The 19,414-nt window shown below is 48.7% G+C and overlaps 1 protein-coding gene across 4 annotated transcripts in view; it reads right to left on the minus strand.

Annotated features, from left to right (window-relative positions):
• Positions 1-19,414, minus strand: part of AGAP3 (ArfGAP with GTPase domain, ankyrin repeat and PH domain 3) — a 173,455-nt gene that overhangs the window by 89,259 nt on the left and 64,782 nt on the right. For all 4 annotated transcript variants that reach the window (XM_082258236.1, XM_082258235.1, XM_082258234.1 and 1 more), the window contains exon 3: positions 14,669-14,756. In XM_082258236.1, coding sequence (XP_082114362.1) covers positions 14,669-14,756 — 88 coding nt within the window. The remainder of the gene's footprint in view (positions 1-14,668; positions 14,757-19,414) is intronic.

A 19,414-nucleotide genomic window follows, 5' to 3' on the forward strand; every position in this document is an offset into this window, starting at 1 on the left:
AGACCTGCACCATCGTCTGCCTGATCCATCTGGAAGTGGTCGCAGCAGATGCAGCAAGATCCATCCAGAAGGACAAACAAATAATCTGATTGCCCGAACCACATCCAGGGAATGCAAAGAAATTTCCTTAGGATGTGTAGAGTTAGGGCACAAGGAAGGCAACACAATGTCTTCGGTCAAGTGGAAACCCAAGACGACCTAAGGAAGGAACGACTGACAGGAATGTAGCACCACTTTGTCTCTGTGAACCCCCAGGTAATGTGACCAACAGAATAACGCAGATAGTTCCGACCCCCTGCATGCAGAAGTAATAGCCACCAAAAAAAGCTACCTTCTGTGACAGAGTAAGCAGAAGATGTTCACAAATATTTTCAAAATGAACCATAGAGAAAAGCGCACACATACACAAAAGGTGCTTTCAAATCTTATAGGAGGGGTCCCCTTTATATTGCAGTTTTAGCAGAAGAATCTGCAGCTAGCAAACTCCTCCAATGGAAGGAGTGAGTATACCCTATGGTTCTGAGAAGTGGGATTTATCTTTTCTATGGATAGTGTAGGACCCACTGAAAATGGGGTACTTTGACGTAGTGGTGGGCTAAGCAGGATATGGCCATATGGTGGGACTAAATCCCCATATTTACTTAGTAAGAGCCGGTGTTTTTAAGTAGCCTTGCAAGATTTGAAAGCAACTTTTTTTAGTGTATGTGTGCGCCATTTTCTATGGTTCAGTTTGTATATTGATCTTTATAGCAGCACCAACCTTAGAAATGTGTGTTTAGGGGGTGCCCCCCAATTTCTTGTTTATTTGAATATTTTCAAAAGGCGGTCTATAAAGAACCGACCGTACCAAATTGAGGTCCCACGGAGGTACCAGAGACCTTACCGGAGGAGCCAAGTGGCGAATGTGAACCAAAGAATCTGTATTCAACGGCTGTTGGAAAATAATTGCCAAGGCAGAAATCTGGCCCTTGATGGTGCCCAGAGCCAAATGTAGAAACTCCAGCAGATGGGACACCGAAATGGAAATGGGGAGAAACCCCCTGAGATTCACACCAAGAAATGTACGCCCTACAAACTATGATAAATCTTCCTAGAAGTAGATTTTCTAGCTTTTAACAGTGTAGGAATCACCGAATCAGACAACCCTCAACCCTTCAGTACCTGGCTTTCAATAGCCAGGCTGTTAAAGCCAGCAACCGTAAAGCAGGATGGAAGATCCGCCCTTGAGACAACAGATCCGCTCTTAAAGGGAGTCTCCAAGGAACATCAGCTACCAGCCTCACACAAGGCCTGCGTACCAAGACCAACGAGACCAGTCTGGAGCAACCTGAATTGACTGGAATCCCTTCTGCCTCGATTCTGCACAGAAGCTGTAGTGGAGGAAAAGCATAAATCAGACCAGAGCATCGGCAGCGTCGGCCAAAGGATTCTGAGATCTTGCCTCAAACCTCAATTTTCCGGTTGAGACGAGAGGCCAACAGGTCCAAATCCGTAGTCTCCCACCGGAGACACAGTTGTTGAAACCCTTTCGGGTGAAGAGACCACTCGCCTGGCACCAACGCCTGTCAACTGAGGTAGTCCGCCTGCCAATTTTGCACCCCTGGAATGTGCACAGCAGAGAGGGCTGGAAAATATTTTGCCCACCTTAGAATGCCGGCTACTTCTCTGGCTGCTAGGGCACTTTTGGTGCCCCCTTGATGATTGACATATGCCACCGCTGTGGCATTGTCCAACTGAATTCTTACCCAGCACCCCTGCAGATGATGCATCCACAGAGACAGGCAAAGCCTGATCGCCCGAATCCCCAGGATATCGATCGGCAGACTGGACTCCTCTCGAGTCCAAATCTGTACTCAAGAAACCTCCCCATCCAGGCAGGCTGGCACCTGTGGTAACCACTATCCAAGGGGAGAAAGTACTTCCCTTGTCGAAGCGCCGGGGAACAGAGCCACCAAATCAAAGATTCCCCCGCACCCCTCGGCTCAACAGAATCAGATTGTCCAGAGATAGAGGATTCTTGTCCCATTTGGAAAGAACTTCCTTTTGTATGGGGCCTGGTATGGAACCGAGCAAACGGAACTGCCTCGAAGGTGGAGACCATCAAGCCGAGCACTTGCATGCAGGTCCTGAGAAATGACTGATGGTTGGACAACAGGAGCCGAATCGCATGCTGCAACTTCAGCAGTTTCGCCTCTGCAAGAAATACCCTGGCTGAGGCTGAATCAAAAGTCAGGCATAGATAGTCCAGGTGGGTGGATGGAGTCAGAGCGGATTTCTAAAAATTCACCGTCCAGTCAAACTGTTGCAGAGTTCGCACAGTGATGTCCAGATCGTCTTAAGACAGACGGAGACTCTGCTCGCAGAAGTAGATCATCCAGGTACCCCAGTACCGCGATCTCCCTCTGCCTGAGCAAGGCTAACACCGGGGCCAACAACCGAGGAGCTGAGGCGAGACCAAAGGGTAACGCCACTAATTGATAATGTTCCTCGCCCACGGCGAAAAGAAAAACGCTGATGCCCATCCTAAATTTCTGAACCTGCACAAAGCGATTCAGGGCCTTGAGATCCAAGATCGGATGGACCTTGCCTTCCTTCCTGGGAACAGTAAATAGATTTGAATAAAAACTCTGCAACTGGGACAATTACTCCCTGGGAAAGCAGATCCTGCACCGCCCCGTAAAGGCCCTGCAGCCGATCCGGGGACAGGTGCAAGTTGGAAGGAAAGAACCTTGCCGAAGACAAGGACCAAAACGCAATCTTGTAACTGGACCGAATCAATTTGTGGATCCATTTGTCTTGAATGAGAGAGGTCCACAGGTCTGAAAAGAAACAAAGATGTCCCCCCACCCCAGATATGGGTGAGAGCGCCCCTTCAGGCAGAGAAGGGCTTGTCTGCAGAACTAGTGGAACTCGCTTTTGACATACCAGCCCAGGGCCTCCTGGAACCCCTCCGAGAAGTGATGGGTGGACTTTTGTCTCTTGTCCGGAAGCCCGCAGGAAGAAAATGCCATTTGTGAGCCGAGAAGAACGAACCACGTTAACGATGAGGCTCTTTGCTCTTGGCAACCGGTGGAAGCAGAGAACTTTTACCTCCTTTAAGACCTTTATTGATCTCTTCCATAGAATCACCGAACAAACGGTAGATCAGTCAGCACCTTTTTGGAAGCCTGATCAGTTGACCAGTACTTCAACCAAATCATGCGGCGGAGGATCACCACAGTCACAGACACTCCAAGAGATACTGTAACCCCCTGTATCTGCCAGCTCAGGAGGATGCTGACCCCCTTCCAGATCCTGGCGTAAGAGTTTTGCCCTTTCTGTTAAGGTCTGGGAGACCAAGGAGATAGCAAACACCGGCCTCAAAATTGAACCCGCCACGGTGAAAATGTATCGGACCAAGGCCTCAGCTCTCTTGTCCGTGATGTCCTTAAAGGTGGGGAATTCGTCACCGGAAGAAATGTGGCCTTATTTCATCTGGAATGGATAAAAGATAGGGTGTTGGCGCTGCCTATTTAAAAAACAGTAAAAATGTACAAACTGTAAATGCAATAAAGTGACAGTGACAAATAATTTAGCGTAAATATTGCATGCTAAAACATAACTCAATACAAATGAGTGCTAATCTAAATAAAAGTGCTTAGCAGATAAAGTGCTTATCAAATAAAGTGTTGTAGTGCACGTGCAAAGAAATCCCAACTATATCATATAGTATATGGAAAGTGCTGTAAAGAGCTGGGGAAAGAACTAATATACAAAGGATAAGTATACAAATACCAAAGAAATATAATAAAATGAAAACACAATCAGAATGGTGTTGGTGTACAAATAGAATATACTAAAAGGAAACACAATCCAAATGGTGCTGGTGTGCAACCAATCTGTGAATAGTCCCAATGATGGAATTTTTGTAGTCCAGTGACTGAGTATATTGTGCAGGAAAAAAAATATATATATGAGTGGTAGGTGACAATCACTGTATTCAAAAGGGTGACCCCGTGCCGTGTGGTAGGGTGCTGCGTGGTCCTTTCTGGTGAACAAGGCTCGCTTACCAGAAGCACCCACCCCACACAGGGGTATAAGGCGGGTGTATAAGGGTCAAGGGTCTCGGTGTCTCCCCTCCTCCTGGGTCGATGGGTCCCTGAAGTGGTCCCTGGGGTCCTAGCTGGAGGTATCCCTGGGGTATTAGTGGATCCTACTATTCTCCTATAGGCTGGGGATGATCCGAGAGGTCCGCCAGATATAGCTCATAGCCGTATACCAAGGGATGATAGATAGACAAGGCACATAGCGTAATACTGTCTAGGAGGTTTATTCAATATAAAACAGAGAGGTACTCACAATCAGAAATAAGTAAACAGGCACAGGTACGAGTGTGGAGCGCGGTGTGGTCCAAGCCTCGTTCTCTGTGTGCAGGAACCGGAAGTGACGCGACACGCCGTACGCGTTTCGTAATCAATACGTCCTCAGCAGCTCAACCTTTGACACAAGTGACTGTAGGACTGCCGTCATGGCCCCCAGGGCAGTCTGAGACCCAGAGGGTCCCGCAGCTTCTGAAAGTGGGTCCGGCGGTGATACCTGCTCCAGGCACTCCATGGTTAACCACTTGCCGACCAGCCGCCGCCTTTATACGGTGGCAGGTTCCCATGGATCGCTGTACCTGTACCGCGGTTTGCGGCAGCGTTCCTGGGGGAAGCTGATGCTAGGGTCAGCTCCCTGTGGAGAGAGAACAGCGATCGGGTGATGTAAACACGGCAGACCGCTGTTCTGTCAGTTATGAACACAGGGATCCTTCTATTTAGGAACACAGGTCTCTGTGTTGATTTCATAAGCCCATCCCCCACACGGTTAGAAAGCACCCCCTAGGGACACATTTAACCCTTTGATCACCCCTGGTGTTAACTCCTTCCCTGTCAGTGTCATTAGTACAGTGACAGCGCATATTTTTAGCACTGATTACTGTAGTAATGTCACCGGTCCGATCTGTCCATCGTAATGTCGCAGTCCCGCTAAAAAAAAAAAAAAAAAAAAAAAAAAAAATCGCAGATCGCCGCCATTACTAGTAAAAAAATAAATAAAAATGACAAATCTTTCCCCTAGTTTGTAGCTGCGATAACTTTTGCGCAAACAAATCAAAATACACTTATTGGGATTTTTTTCCAAAAATTATGTAGCAGAAAACAAATTGGAATAAAATGATTAAAAAATATTTTTTTTGGGAATGTTTTATAGCAGAATGTGAAAAATATTGTTTATTTCCAGAATTGTCGTTCTTTTTGTGTTTATAGCACAAAAAATAAAAAATCGCAGAGGAGATCAAATACCACCAAAAGAAATCTCTGTTTGTGGGAAAAAAAGGACGTACATTTTATTAGGGTACAGCGTCGCACGACCGCGCAATTGTCAGTTAAAATAAAGCAAAAAACAGCCTGGTTATTAAGGGGGAAAATCTTCCGGTCCAGAACTGGTTAATTCAGAGGCCGCCCTCGATATGCAAGGAAAACATTTTTTTTCCAACAAAAAAAAAAAACGGTCACACCGCTAAGGGACTGCAAGACCCAGCACACCAGCGGCGCTGCTATAGCAGAAGAAGGGGCTGTATACCCACAGGGACCCCCCCACCACCTATTCAGAGCTGCCATGCTGCCATCAGCGTAGTCACCGCCGCATCCCTGTTATACAGGCGACAAGAAAATGGCCGCTGCATTGACTTCAATGGGAAACTCCAAAAACATGGCCGCCGGACTACACAAACATGGTGGTTGATGCTGTATACAGCCATCCACAACAAAATCATGGGACAGCGTGGCACCCAGGACCCAGACTGGCCCTACAGGTAATTGTAGTCCACCAGTAGGGGGCCCTCACAGGGACTTCCCGTGCAGCCATTCACCACAGGAGCACCAGAAAAGGAGTCACCGGTGGCACGCTCCCACCTCTCTCCAGCCCATCACCAATGACACCCCATACACCACAACCGCCCGTGCACCCCGAGGGGGGACTAAGGGGGGGGGGGTAGGCGAGGGTGACCAGTACAGGGGAACCCCACTAGGGGGGGGGATCCATGAGGGAAGGAAAGACACAGAGGGGGCCTACCAACCCGAGGAAGGGCCGGTGTCCACTCTAGTATTTCCTCAGAGGAGAGGACACTACTCACCACACCTGGGAACCGAGCGGGCACCACTCCTGACAGTCCACCGCGCCATCTTGGAATGGGGGTGCTGTGGGCCAGAGGTACGCTGCAACTCTTGCTGTGACCATTATCGTGACCAGGGCTATGTGTCCTAGTGAGGCGTTTCACTCGCCGGTCAGCCACCGTCCAGTGGTGTTATTTCGCGGCCAACGCAGCGGGGAGCTAAGAGTTGGGTAGCGCTCGCTGGCCAGATTGGGAAGACCGGCTGTTTATTGTAGTTCTCACAGGAACAAAAATAATAAGGTGTAGGAATTACAACAGTTTGTATATGTGCCTCCCACTTTTTAAGGGACCAAAAGTAATGGGACAATTGGCTGCTCAGCTGTTCCATGGCCAGGTGTGTGTTATTCCCTCATTATCCCATTTACAAGGAGCAGATAAAAGGTCCAGAGTTCATTTCAAGTGTGCTATTTGCATTTGGAATCTGTTGCTGTCAACTCTCAATATGAGATCCAAAGAGCTGTCACTATCAGTGAAACAAGCCATCATTAGGCTGAAAAAAACAAAACAAACCCATCAGAGAGATGGCAAAAACATTAGGTGTGGCCAAATCTACTGTTTGGAACATCCTTAAAAAGAAAGAACGCACCGGTGAGCTCAGCAACACCAAAAGACCCGGAAGACCACGGAAAACAACTGTGGTGGATGACCGAATAATTCTTTCCCTGGTGAAGAAAACACCCTTCACAACAGTTGGCCAGATCAAGATCACTCTCCAGGAGGTAGGTGTATGTGTGCCAGATCAGGAACACTCTCCAGGAGGTAGGTGTGTGTGTGTCAGATCAAGAACACTCTCCAGGAGGTAGGTGTATGTGTGCCAGATCAGGAACACTCTCCAGGAGGTAGGTGTGTGTGTGTGAGATCAAGATCACTCTCCAGGAGGTAGGTGTATGTGTGTCAGATCAGGAACACTCTCCAGGAGGTAGGTGTATGTGTGTCAGATCAGGATCACTCTCCAGGAGGTAGGTGTGTGTGTGTCAGATCAAGATCACTCTCCAGGAGGTAGGTGTATGTGTGTCAGATCAAGAACACTCTCCAGGAGGTAGGTGTATGTGTGTCAGGTCAGGAACACTCTCCAGGAGGTAGGTATATGTGTGCCAGATCAGGAACACTCTCCAGGAGGTAGGTGTATGTGTGTCAGATCAAGATCACTCTCCAGGAGGTAGGTGTATGTGTGTCAGATCAGGATCACTCTCCAGGAGGTAGGTGTATGTGTGTCAGATCAGGAACACTCTCCAGGAGGTAGGTGTATGTGTGTCAGATCAAGAACACTCTCCAGGAGGTAGGTGTATGTGTGTCAGATCAAGATCACTCTCCAGGAGGTAGGTGTATGTGTGTCAGATCAAGAACGCTCTCCAGGAGGTAGGTGTATGTGTGTCAGATCAGGAACACTCTCCAGGAGGTAGGTGTATGTGTGTCAGATCAAGAACGCTCTCCAGGAGGTAGGTGTGTGTGTGTCAGATCAGGATCACTCTCCAGGAGGTAGGTGTATGTGTGTCAGATCAAGAACACTTTTCAGGAGGTAGGTGTATGTGTGTCAGATCAAGAACACTCTCCAGGAGGTAGGTGTGTGTGTGTCAGATCAGGATCACTCTCCAGGAGGTAGGTGTATGTGTGTCAGATCAGGAACACTCTCCAGGAGGTAGGTGTATGTGTGTCAGATGAAGAACACTCTCCAGGAGGTAGGTGTGTGTGTGTCAGATCAGGATCACTCTCCAGGAGGTAGGTGTATGTGTGTCAGATCAGGAACACTCTCCAGGAGGTAGGTGTATGTGTGTCAGATCAAGAACACTCTCCAGGAGGTAGGTGTGTGTGTGTCAGATCAAGAACACTCTCCAGGAGGTAGGTGTGTGTGTGTCAGATCAGGATCACTCTCCAGGAGGTAGGTGTATGTGTGTCAGATCAAGAACACTCTCCAGGAGGTAGGTGTATGTGTGTCAGGTCAGGAACACTCTCCAGGAGGTAGGTGTATGTGTGTCAGATCAGGAACACTCTCCAGGAGGTAGGTGTATGTGTGTCAGATCAGGATCACTCTCCGGGAGGTAGGTGTATGTGTGTCAGATCAAGAACACTTTTCAGGAGGTAGGTGTATGTGTGTCAGATCAAGAACGCTCTCCAGGAGGTAGGTGTATGTGTGTCAGATCAAGAACACTCTCCAGGAGGTAGGTGTATGTGTGTCAGATCAAGAACGCTCTCCAGGAGGTAGGTGTATGTGTGTCAGATCAAGAACACTCTCCAGGAGGTAGGTGTATGTGTGTCAGATCAAGAACACTCTCCAGGAGGTAGGTGTATGTGTGTCAGATCAGGAACACTCTCCAGGAGGTAGGTGTGTGTGTGTCAGATCAGGATCACTCTCCAGGAGGTAGGTGTATGTGTGTCAGATCAAGAACACTCTCCAGGAGGTAGGTGTATGTGTGTCAGATCAGGAACACTCTCCAGGAGGTAGGTGTATGTGTGTCAGATCAGGATCACTCTCCGGGAGGTAGGTGTATGTGTGTCAGATCAAGAACGCTCTCCAGGAGGTAGGTGTGTGTGTGTCAGATCAGGAACACTCTCCAGGAGGTAGGTGTATGTGTGTCAGATCAGGAACACTCTCCAGGAGGTAGGTGTATGTGTGTCAGATCAGGAACACTCTCCAGGAGGTAGGTGTATGTGTGTCAGATCAGGATCACTCTCCAGGAGGTAGGTGTATGTGTGTCAGATCAGGAACACTCTCCAGGAGGTAGGTGTATGTGTGTCAGATCAGGAACACTCTCCAGGAGGTAGGTGTATGTGTGTCAAATCAGGAACACTCTCCAGGAGGTAGGTGTATGTGTGTCAAATCAGGAACACTCTCCAGGAGGTAGGTGTATGTGTGTCAGATCAAGAACACTTTTCAGGAGGTAGGTGTATGTGTGTCAGATCAGGAACACTCTCCAGGAGGTAGGTGTATGTGCGTCAGATCAGGAACGCTCTCCAGGAGGTAGGTGTATGTGTGTCAGATCAGGAACACTCTCCAGGAGGTAGGTGTGTGTGTGTCAGATCAAGAACACTCTCCAGGAGGTAGGTGTATGTGTGTCAGATCAAGAACACTTTTCAGGAGGTAGGTGTATGTGTGTCAGATCAGGAACACTCTCCAGGAGGTAGGTGTATGTGCGTCAGATCAGGAACGCTCTCCAGGAGGTAGGTGTATGTGTGTCAGATCAGGAACACTCTCCAGGAGGTAGGTGTGTGTGTGTCAGATCAAGATCACTCTCCAGGAGGTAGGTGTATGTGTGTCAGATGAAGAACACTCTCCAGGAGGTAGGTGTATGTGCGTCAGATCAGGAACACTCTCCAGGAGGTAGGTGTATGTGTGTCAGATCAAGAACACTCTCCAGGAGGTAGGTGTATGTGTGTCAGGTCAGGAACACTCTCCAGGAGGTAGGTGTATGTGTGTCAGATCAGGAACACTCTCCAGGAGGTAGGTGTATGTGTGTCAGGTCAGGAACACTCTCCAGGAGGTAGGTGTGTGTGTGTCAGATCAAGAACACTCTCCAGGAGGTAGGTGTATGTGTGTCAGATCAAGAACGCTCTCCAGGAGGTAGGTGTGTGTGTGTCAGATCAGGAACACTCTCCAGGAGGTAGGTGTATGTGTGTCAGATCAAGATCACTCTCCAGGAGGTAGGTGTATGTGTGTCAGATCAAGAACACTCTCCAGGAGGTAGGTGTATGTGTGTCAGATCAAGATCACTCTCCAGGAGGTAGGTGTGTGTGTGTCAGATCAAGAACACTCTCCAGGAGGTAGGTGTATGTGTGTCAGATCAGGAACACTCTCCAGGAGGTAGGTGTATGTGTGTCAGATCAAGAACACTCTCCAGGAGGTAGGTGTATGTGTGTCAGATCAAGAACACTATCCAGGAGGTAGGTGTATGTGTGTCAGATCAGGAACACTCTCCAGGAGGTAGGTGTATGTGTGTCAGATCAAGAACACTCTCCAGGAGGTAGGTGTATGTGTGTCAGATCAAGAACACTATCCAGGAGGTAGGTGTATGTGTGTCAGATCAGGAACACTCTCCAGGAGGTAGGTGTATGTGTGTCAGATCAGGAACACTCTCCAGGAGGTAGGTGTATGTGTGTCAGATGAAGATCACTCTCCAGGAGGTAGGTGTATGGGTGTCAGATGAAGAACACTCTCCAGGAGGTAGGTGTATGTGTGTCAGATCAGGATCACTCTCCAGGAGGTAGGTGTATGTGTGTCAGATCAAGAACACTCTCCAGGAGGTAGGTGTATGTGTGTCAGATCAGGATCACTCTCCAGGAGGTAGGTGTATGTGTGTCAGATCAAGAACACTCTCCAGGAGGTAGGTGTATGTGTGTCAGGTCAGGAACACTCTCCAGGAGGTAGGTGTATGTGTGTCAGATCAAGAACGCTCTCCAGGAGGTAGGTGTATGTGTGTCAGATCAGGAACACTCTCCAGGAGGTAGGTGTATGTGTGTCGGATCAGGAACTCTCTCCAGGAGGTAGGTGTATGTGTGTCAAATCAGGAACACTCTCCAGGAGGTAGGTGTATGTGCGTCAGATCAGGAACGCTCTCCAGGAGGTAGGTGTATGTGTGTCAGATCAAGAACACTTTTCAGGAGGTAGGTGTATGTGTGTCAGATCAGGAACACTCTCCAGGAGGTAGGTGTATGTGTGTCAGATCAGGAACGCTCTCCAGGAGGTAGGTGTGTGTGTGTCAGATCAAGATCACTCTCCAGGAGGTAGGTGTATGTGTGTCAGATGAAGAACACTCTCCAGGAGGTAGGTGTATGTGCGTCAGGTCAGGAACACTCTCCAGGAGGTAGGTGTATGTGCGTCAGATCAGGAACGCTCTCCAGGAGGTAGGTGTATGTGTGTCAGATCAGGAACACTCTCCAGGAGGGAGGTGTATGTGTGTCAGATGAAGAACACTCTCCAGGAGGTAGGTGTATGTGTGTCAAATCAAGAACCCTCTCCAGGAGGTAGGTGTATGTGTGTCAGATCAAGAACACTCTCCAGGAGGTAGGTGTATGTGTGTCAGATGAAGAACACTCTCCAGGAGGTAGGTGTATGTGTGTCAGATCAGGAACACTCTCCAGGAGGTAGGTGTATGTGTGTCAGATGAAGATCACTCTCCAGGAGGTAGGTGTATGTGTGTCAAAGCCAAAAATCAAGAGAAGACTTCACCAGAGTGAATACAGAGGGTTCACCACAAGATGTAAACCATTGGTGAGCCTCAAAAACAGGAAGGCCAGATTAGAGTTTGCCAAACAACATCTAAAAAAGCCTTCACAGTTCTGGAACATCCTATGGACAGATGAGACAAAGAGTTTTCTAAGGGAAAGAAGTGGAATGTTATGCAATGGCCAAGTCAATCACCTGACCTGAATCGGATTGAGCATGCATTTTACTTGCTGAAGACAAAACTGAAGGGAAAATGTCCCAAGAACAAGCAGGAACTGAAGACAGTTGCAGTAGAGGCCTGGCAGAGCATCACCAGGGATGAAACCCAGCGTCTGGTGATGTCTATGCGTTCCACACTTCAGGCTGTAATTCACTGCAAAGGATTTGCAACCAAGTATTAAAAAGTGAAAGTTTGATTTATGATTGTTAATCTGTCCCATTACTTTTGGTCCCTTAAAAAGTGGGAGGGGCATATACAAACTGTTGTAATTCTTACACCGTTCCCCTGATTTGGATGTAAATACCCTCAAATTAAAGCTGAAAGTCTGCAGGTAAAGCACATCTGGTTTGTTTCATTTCAAATCCATTGTGGTGGTGTATAGAGCCAAAAAGATTAGAATTGTGTCCATGTCCCAATATTTATGGACCAGACTTTATGTACTGTGGTCGGCAAGTGGTTAAAAAATTTAAATTTGCACTCGCAGTGCTAGGTGCCCAACCCAGGAACCCCAAAATCATCGGCCAAAGCTTGGTATATAATCACCTCCTGATGGCGTGCCGGGTGAGACGAAACGCATAGGGGCAGGAGACTTTCGCCTTCTAGAACACACGCCAGGTCCCTTGCTGGTCGGAGCAGTGCTGATTACATACAAAGAACAATATGAAGTGCTCTCCTGTTTAATTCATCTCTGGGATGGGTGTGAAATGCCCTGCGTAGATTGATCACACAGCATGGCTGAGATCCAGCGTTTTTTTTACTTACCTGTGTAAGCTCAGGTGGTCAACACCATCTGGTGAGATAGTGAGACAAGATTTGTGTAGGAGTGGCACGGACTATTGCACTTTATTTTATTTAAGGAGATATCCAGCACTTGGCACTTTTATTGCACTTTATATGACATTGTACAGCACAGTGTATGATTTGTACAGGGGTGAAGGGGTGAAGCTCTTATCTACCAATACTTGCTCTGTGATAGTAATCAGATCGTCTCTAATAGCCTCAGACCTGTCAGTCACACATCGGGGTCACGGCTAAAAAAAGATTGCAGAGCAAGAGCTGTGAAAAAGACTGAGGCTCTACAGAGGGGCCTCTAAGAGCTTATTGGGGGGTCCATTAAAGAAAGGTGCCATCTTCCTCTGGAAGAGCAGACAAGACTCTCCCCACTTTTTGAGAAAATGATGGCAGAAGACTCCTCAGTGGCAGGCGGGGACAGGAGAGACTCCTCAGTGGCAGGCGGGGACAGGAGAGACTCCTCAGTGGCAGGCGGGGACAGGAGAGACTCCTCAGTGGTAGGCGGGGACAGGAGAGACTCCTCAGTGGCAGGCGGGGACAGGAGAGACTCCTCAGTGGCAGGCGGGGACAGGAGAGACTCCTCAGTGGCAGGCGGGGACAGGAGAGACTCCTCAGTGGCAGGCGGGGACAGGAGAGACTCCTCAGTGGCAGGCGGGGACAGGAGAGACTCTTCATCAGAGTCTCAGTGGCTTGCAGGCGGATTAGACAAAGAATCTGAGGGGGGAAGGTATAGCGGCCCACTTTTGGCCCCTGCGGTCAGTCAGCAAACATCAGATTTTTTTGGCTTCAAACCATCTTAGAGCGGGGGAGGCGGCCAGACATGACCATGCTGATGAAGACCCCAATGACGGCATAGACACTGACAGCAAGGAAGATGAGCATTCCAGGCTGCATATTTATGCCTCACCAGTGGGCAAGCAGCACCAGAGCTGAACATAGGGTGAAAATTGGGGGCACCCAGTGCAGTGGGACTTTTCCTTCTACATTTTGCGGTAAAGTATCATAGCTCAGGGTGGGAGGTGAAGCCTCCGGTACTCACAAAACCCAACAGTCGGGAGCAGTGTGGTGAGAAGGTCAGAGGTGACAAAGTCACAGGAAAATAAGATGGAGGATTGGAGGTTTCACGTGGCTCTGCAAAGTAGGACCAGCAACACGGTGGTTCCTCTACCCGAAACAGGGTGAAAGAGTGCAAAGGGCACGCACCCCACATGTCACCCAGATGGCAACGCTGATTTACTCAGCAATAGTTCCCTCCAGCAAGGGCTGACTGGCAAATTTTGGCCCAGGGGGCAAGTACAACCCAGAGGCCCATGGTGCAGTTACTTGGCCCTCCACTTGTGCTCCCTCCTCCCTACCTCTTCCCGACCCCCATCCCAGGCTGAAGCACCGCTCCAGGTAATCTCTGCTTACTGGGCAAGTTGGGCTGGAACTGACTCCAGGTTCCCAAACTGGTTGGCAGGGAGCTGGAGCAGCTCAGTCCGGGCTTGCTGGGGGAGGACAGCCTCCAGCAGGGCACAGAGCTGGCCTCTGCTGGGACCCGATGTACATCTTCCATGCCGGTGGGGGGGGGGGGGGGTGATGAGGGCAGGTGTCCTGTGCTCTGTCCTCATCCTGCCCTCAGTTGGACACCAGCGGGGACTTTTTACTCCTCTTCACCAGAAAGCCTTTAGGCATGTCTGTGGCAGAAGCAGTGCAGCCATTTTACAGGGCATCAAAGTGGCCAATTGCCCCCCTGCTGCCCGGCCCAGTCCGCCCCAGCCTTCCAAGTAGGACAAACAGTAGCATGGGATTCAAAGGCGCACAGTGGTGCAAATAACAGGATGACTTCTGGTGCTCACCCCAATCAGTCTACTTACAGAACAATTCCTCAGAGACAAGGGCAGTGCTATCCGCAGATAACCTATTACTAGAACAGGATTATGGTTTAGGTAGAACCCAGAGCCCAAAGGTCACTTCCAAGCCAGCCCCGCATTGTCCAGTCCAGCAGGGTTCAGGCACGGCACTCCATAGCTAGGCTGGGGATAGGCTGCAATCTAGAGACCGGCCTAAGCAGCGATGTCAGGAACATAAAGGAAACAATTAGAAGGAGCTGGAGAAAGACAACCTTCCTAGAGTAGACTAAACACTGAGGCATGCTGGGAGTAGGAGGGGTTATCCTGGAATAGCCTACATCCTGTGGATGGCGGTATAACCTTAGCTTTTAGGACTTCTGGGTCCCTAAATGGACAAAGAAATATCTGTACATAAAACACACATTATTATTCCTCTTCTCCCCGCCATGCAGAGAGATGGAGTCACTGACCTTCTGGAGACTCTTCCTGGACATACGTTCCGGTCAGGTATCGATGAACCAGTGCAGATTTCCCGCTGGAGAGATTACCCACAATACCCTGCAACACAACACACAACTTCCTTAGGAAATGGCACTTCAAGCATAACAGCGACTGTCACTGTGGTGGGGAATGGTGAAGCCAACGTACTACTCTGGGGAAGGGGGAGGGGGTGCATCTAACAATTTATGGCACCAAAAGAGCAACAAGTTCATCTAGCGCACCTTACTGTCTTCTTGTGTCGATTGTTCATATGGCAGAGTGTGCAGGAGCTGAGCGATCACACGCAGTCGACGTGGAGCAGACCATACAATCTATTTAATCGTTCTCCTTTAGATTTACCAAAACAATATAATAGGAGGGCAGACCTTTCTACCCAATCACTCTGTATACAGTCAGGCAGACTATTGCACTAGAGTCACTTTGGTTGGGGGCCTGTGGAACCCAGCTTACCTTAGAGAGGTTGGGAAATCCCTGTCTCAGCTCCCTAGGCTCCTTTTATGTGCAAGTCACCCTGTGTCTATTAGTGACACAAGGTGACCAAGGAAATGATAGACAGCTACTTAATGGACACTGAGAATATGGTTTGGATTACTTCAAATGGTACAGTAATATTTATCAAGAAATATATGAAGAATTTCTGGCCTGTTTGATTGTGAACATGTTCATTGAAAGAGCTAATCCAATTGGCCTCGGTTCCATGTCCTTCAATGTCAGAGACGGACAGTCTGTCACTGGTGGTCTCTTCCTTTTGTCTGTATAATAAGGTGTTCTGTGTTTACTTAGGATAATGTGTAATTTTGTGTTTTAGCCTTGTTGCCGGTGTTCTAAAATTTTGTCGGACCCGTGAAAAAAATCGGACCTCGTCACTTCCGGTGACAGAGCGTCACAAAACAGTTGATAGGAGTCGTCCGTGCGCATGCGCAGAAGACATTTTTCGAGGTTTGGCAAAATTATAACAGAGAACGGACAGCTGATTGAGAGAAGGCGGGGCTGAGGTGCGACGGGACGGAGGCACATATGCAGAGCTGGCGGAGGAGGCGGGACGGAGGTGCGGCCGTGTAATATATGCAGGGCTTAAGCGACTCCCTGTTTTATTATCTTTAGTAATTATCGTATTATTTATCCTTCGGATTTTATGACATTTAGTATTTCTATAATGCAAAATAAGAAATACTAAATGTAATGAAATCCTAAGGGTAAATAATACGATAATTAGTAAAGATAATAAAACAAGGAGTCGCTAAAGTCCTGCATTTATTACATGGTCGCACCTCCGTCCCGCCTCCTCTATTCAGCTCTGCAGATGACGCGGCGGTGTCTTCCGTCCCACCTCAGCCCCGCCTCCTCTCATTCAACTGGTCGCTCTGTGTTATAAGTTTACCAAACCAAGATAATGTCTGGTGCGCATGCGCACTTGAGACTCCCATAACCGGAAGTGACGAGGTCCGATTTTTTCACGGGTCCGACAAAATTTTACAACACCGGCAGTCTGGTCTTCCAGGCTGGTTTAAGTGTGCCGAGTTAATTAGCATGTGAATGATTACCTTGTCTAGTTGGGATTAGCCATGAGTCAGCTGTACCTCGTTATCTAACCATTGTGTGACGTTTTTGGGTAAATATTCGGGTCATTCTTTATGTAGTGACTGACATACTTCTCAAGTGTATAAAAAGTCTGTTTCTTGCTCAATAAAGAGTTAGTGGTTTTCAGATACATACAAGCTAAATTGTCGGCACGTTTTGTATGTAGGGCTGCTGGAATATCTGTCAAGACTGGAGGAAGCCATATACTGATGGAAGCCCACAAATAGTGTGGCTCACGGTTCCGTTACATGCACTATTTAGATTTAGTAAATATAACTGGACTTTTCTCCTACCGTAAAATCTTTTTCTCTGAGGTTCACTGACAGACACAGCTTCAAGTCTTCAGACCATTGGGCTTATGCTCTTGCTCTCTAGGAGTAGGACTAGGCAGAAACCTTTTTGGTTACGACCCTGGGGCCATCCCAGAGGGTATACCATCACTTCCTGCTGTAGGACTTCCAGTTTGTAACAAGCAGTGTCAGAAGAACAAATAATTCAACCCCAAAAGAGGGGCGGGTGCTGTGTGTCTGTCAGTGAACCTTAGAGAAAAGGATTTTACGGTAAGACAAAAATCCAGTTCTTTCTTTCGTTCACTGACAGACACAGCTTCAAGTCTTCAGACCATTGGGATGTCCCAAAGCAGTGCAACATGAGGAGTGGGAAAACACAGCAAATGCAGAATTCCCAACAAGGCTAAACATAGCCAACCAGGTAACAACAGGAGCGCAAACAGGAACTGGAGCTCACCACCAGAAAAAAAATTTCACCCTCAAGAAGCGGAAGCCTGCGAAACCGCAGCCTGCAAAACCTTGTGGCCAAACGCTGCATCCGAAGATGCAAGTACATCCACTTTATATAATTATGTGAATGTGTATACAGACGACCAAGTAGCCGACTTGCATACCTGAACCACTGACGCCTGATGATGGAAGGCCCTTGAGGCTCTAAGTGCCCTGGTAGAATGCGCTTTAACAGGGAAAGGAGGAACCTGACCCTTAATGGAGTAGGCCTGTACCACCGTCTGCCTGATTCACTTGGAAATGGTTGCAGCAGATGTGGCCTGCCCCTTAAGAGGTCCATCAGTAAGAACAAACAAAGAATTGGATTTCCTAATCGGTTCAGTCACCGCCAGGTAAACCCGAATCGCTCTTCCCACATCTAAGGAATGAATGGCAATTTTCTTAGGCTGTTTAGGCTTAGGACAGAAGGACAGTAGCACAATGTCCTCATTCAAATGAAACCCCGAGACAACGTTAGGAAGGAACACCTGACAGGGTCGTAACACCACTTTGTCCCTATAAATCACCAAGTAAGGTGACTGACAGGACAACGCAGCCAACTCCGACACGCAATGAACGGAAGTTATAGCGACTGAGAAAGCCACCTTTTGCGACAGAGTGAGGAGAAGAATTTCTGGAATATTTTCAAAGGCAGACCTCTGAAGCACCGACAGAAATTGAAATTCCACTGAGGTACCAGGGATTGCACCGGAGGAGCCAGATGGCGAACTCCCTGCACAAAAGTGTGCACCAAGGACTTACCCGCCAATGGCCTTTGGAAAAAAATAGCCAAGGCAGAAATCTGGCCGTTGATGGTGCCCAGAGCCAAACGTTGATCTACACCCAATTGTAGAAACTCCACAGGCGAGACACAGAAAAGGAGCGGGGAGAAACCCCCCGCGACTCACGCCAAGTAATGTACGCCTTCCAAACTCGATGATAAACATTCATGGAAGTAGATTTCCAAGCCTTCAACAGCGTAGAAATCACCGACTCCGACAGCCCTCTGTCTTTCAGCACCTGGCTTTCAATAGCCACGCTGTTAAAGCCAGCGACCGTAAAGCAGAATGGAAAATTGGTCCCTGAGACAGAAGATCTTCCCTGAGAGGAAGTTTCCAAGGGACATCTGCTACCAGCCTTACCAGGCCTGCCTACCGGCAAAGCCAGTCTGGTGCCACCAGAATGACTGGAATTCCTTCTACCTCGATTCTGCATAGCAGTCTCGACAGAAGTTGAATTGGAGGAAAGGCTTAATCAGACGATACTGACCCAAGGGTCCACCAGAGCGTCCGCTGCGTCAGCCAGAGGATTCCGAGACCTTGACACGAACCTCTGCACACCTTCCTGTTGAGACGGGAAGCCAGCAGGTCCATATCGGGGGTCCCCCACCGAAGACACAGATGATGAAATACCTCCGGGTGAAGAGACCAGTCTCCCGGATCCAACATCTGCCGACTGAGATAGTCAGCTTGCTAATTCTCCACCCCTGGAATGTGCACAGCAGAGAGGGCCAGAACATATCGTTCTGCCCACCTCAAGATGCTGGCCACTTCCAGGGCCGCCAGGGCACTCTTTGTGCCCCCTTGATTGACATATGCCACAGCCGTAGCATTGTCCGATTGTATCCGCACAGGGCGTCCCTGTAAACGATCTGTTCATTGAGACAAAGTCTGATCGCCTAGATTTCCAGGAGATTGATCGGCAACCTGGACTCCTCCCGAGTCCAGACACCTTGGGCCGAACACACTCCCAAGACACCTCCCCATCCGGCCAGACTGGCATCTGTGGTAAATACAGTCCAATAAAGGGGAAGAAAAGATTTTCCCAGACGTAAGGCCGGGGAGCGGAGCCACCATAGGAGAGACTCCCTTGAACCCCAATTCAACAGAATCAGATTGTCTAATGACAGCGGATCATTGTTCCATTTGATCAGAATCTCCCTTTGCAAAGGTCTGGTGGGAACTGCGCAAAACGGAACCAACCTCGAAGGTGGAGACCATCAGACCCAGCACTTGCATGCAAGTCCTGAGTGATAATCGATGGTTGGACAACAGGAGCTGAACAGCCTCATGTAGCTTAAGCAGTTTTGTCTGAGGATGAAAAACCTGGGCTGACAGTCCAGAGTCAGGCCCAATTAGTCCAGCTTTGTGGACGGAGACAGTGCCGATTTCTGAAAATTCAGTGTCCACCCAAACTTCTGCAGAGTTAGAACCGTAACCTCCAAGACGGCTTCTAGAGCCGAAGAAGACTCTACACGCAGAAGCAGATCGCCCATGTACCCCAGTACCACAATCCCCTTCTGCCATAACAAGGCCAACACTGGGGCCAAAACCTTTGTGAACACTTGAGGAGCTG

Source organism: Pelophylax lessonae, assembly GCF_965119305.1.
Source record: "Pelophylax lessonae genome assembly, chromosome: 5".
NCBI lineage: Eukaryota > Metazoa > Chordata > Amphibia > Anura > Ranidae > Pelophylax > Pelophylax lessonae.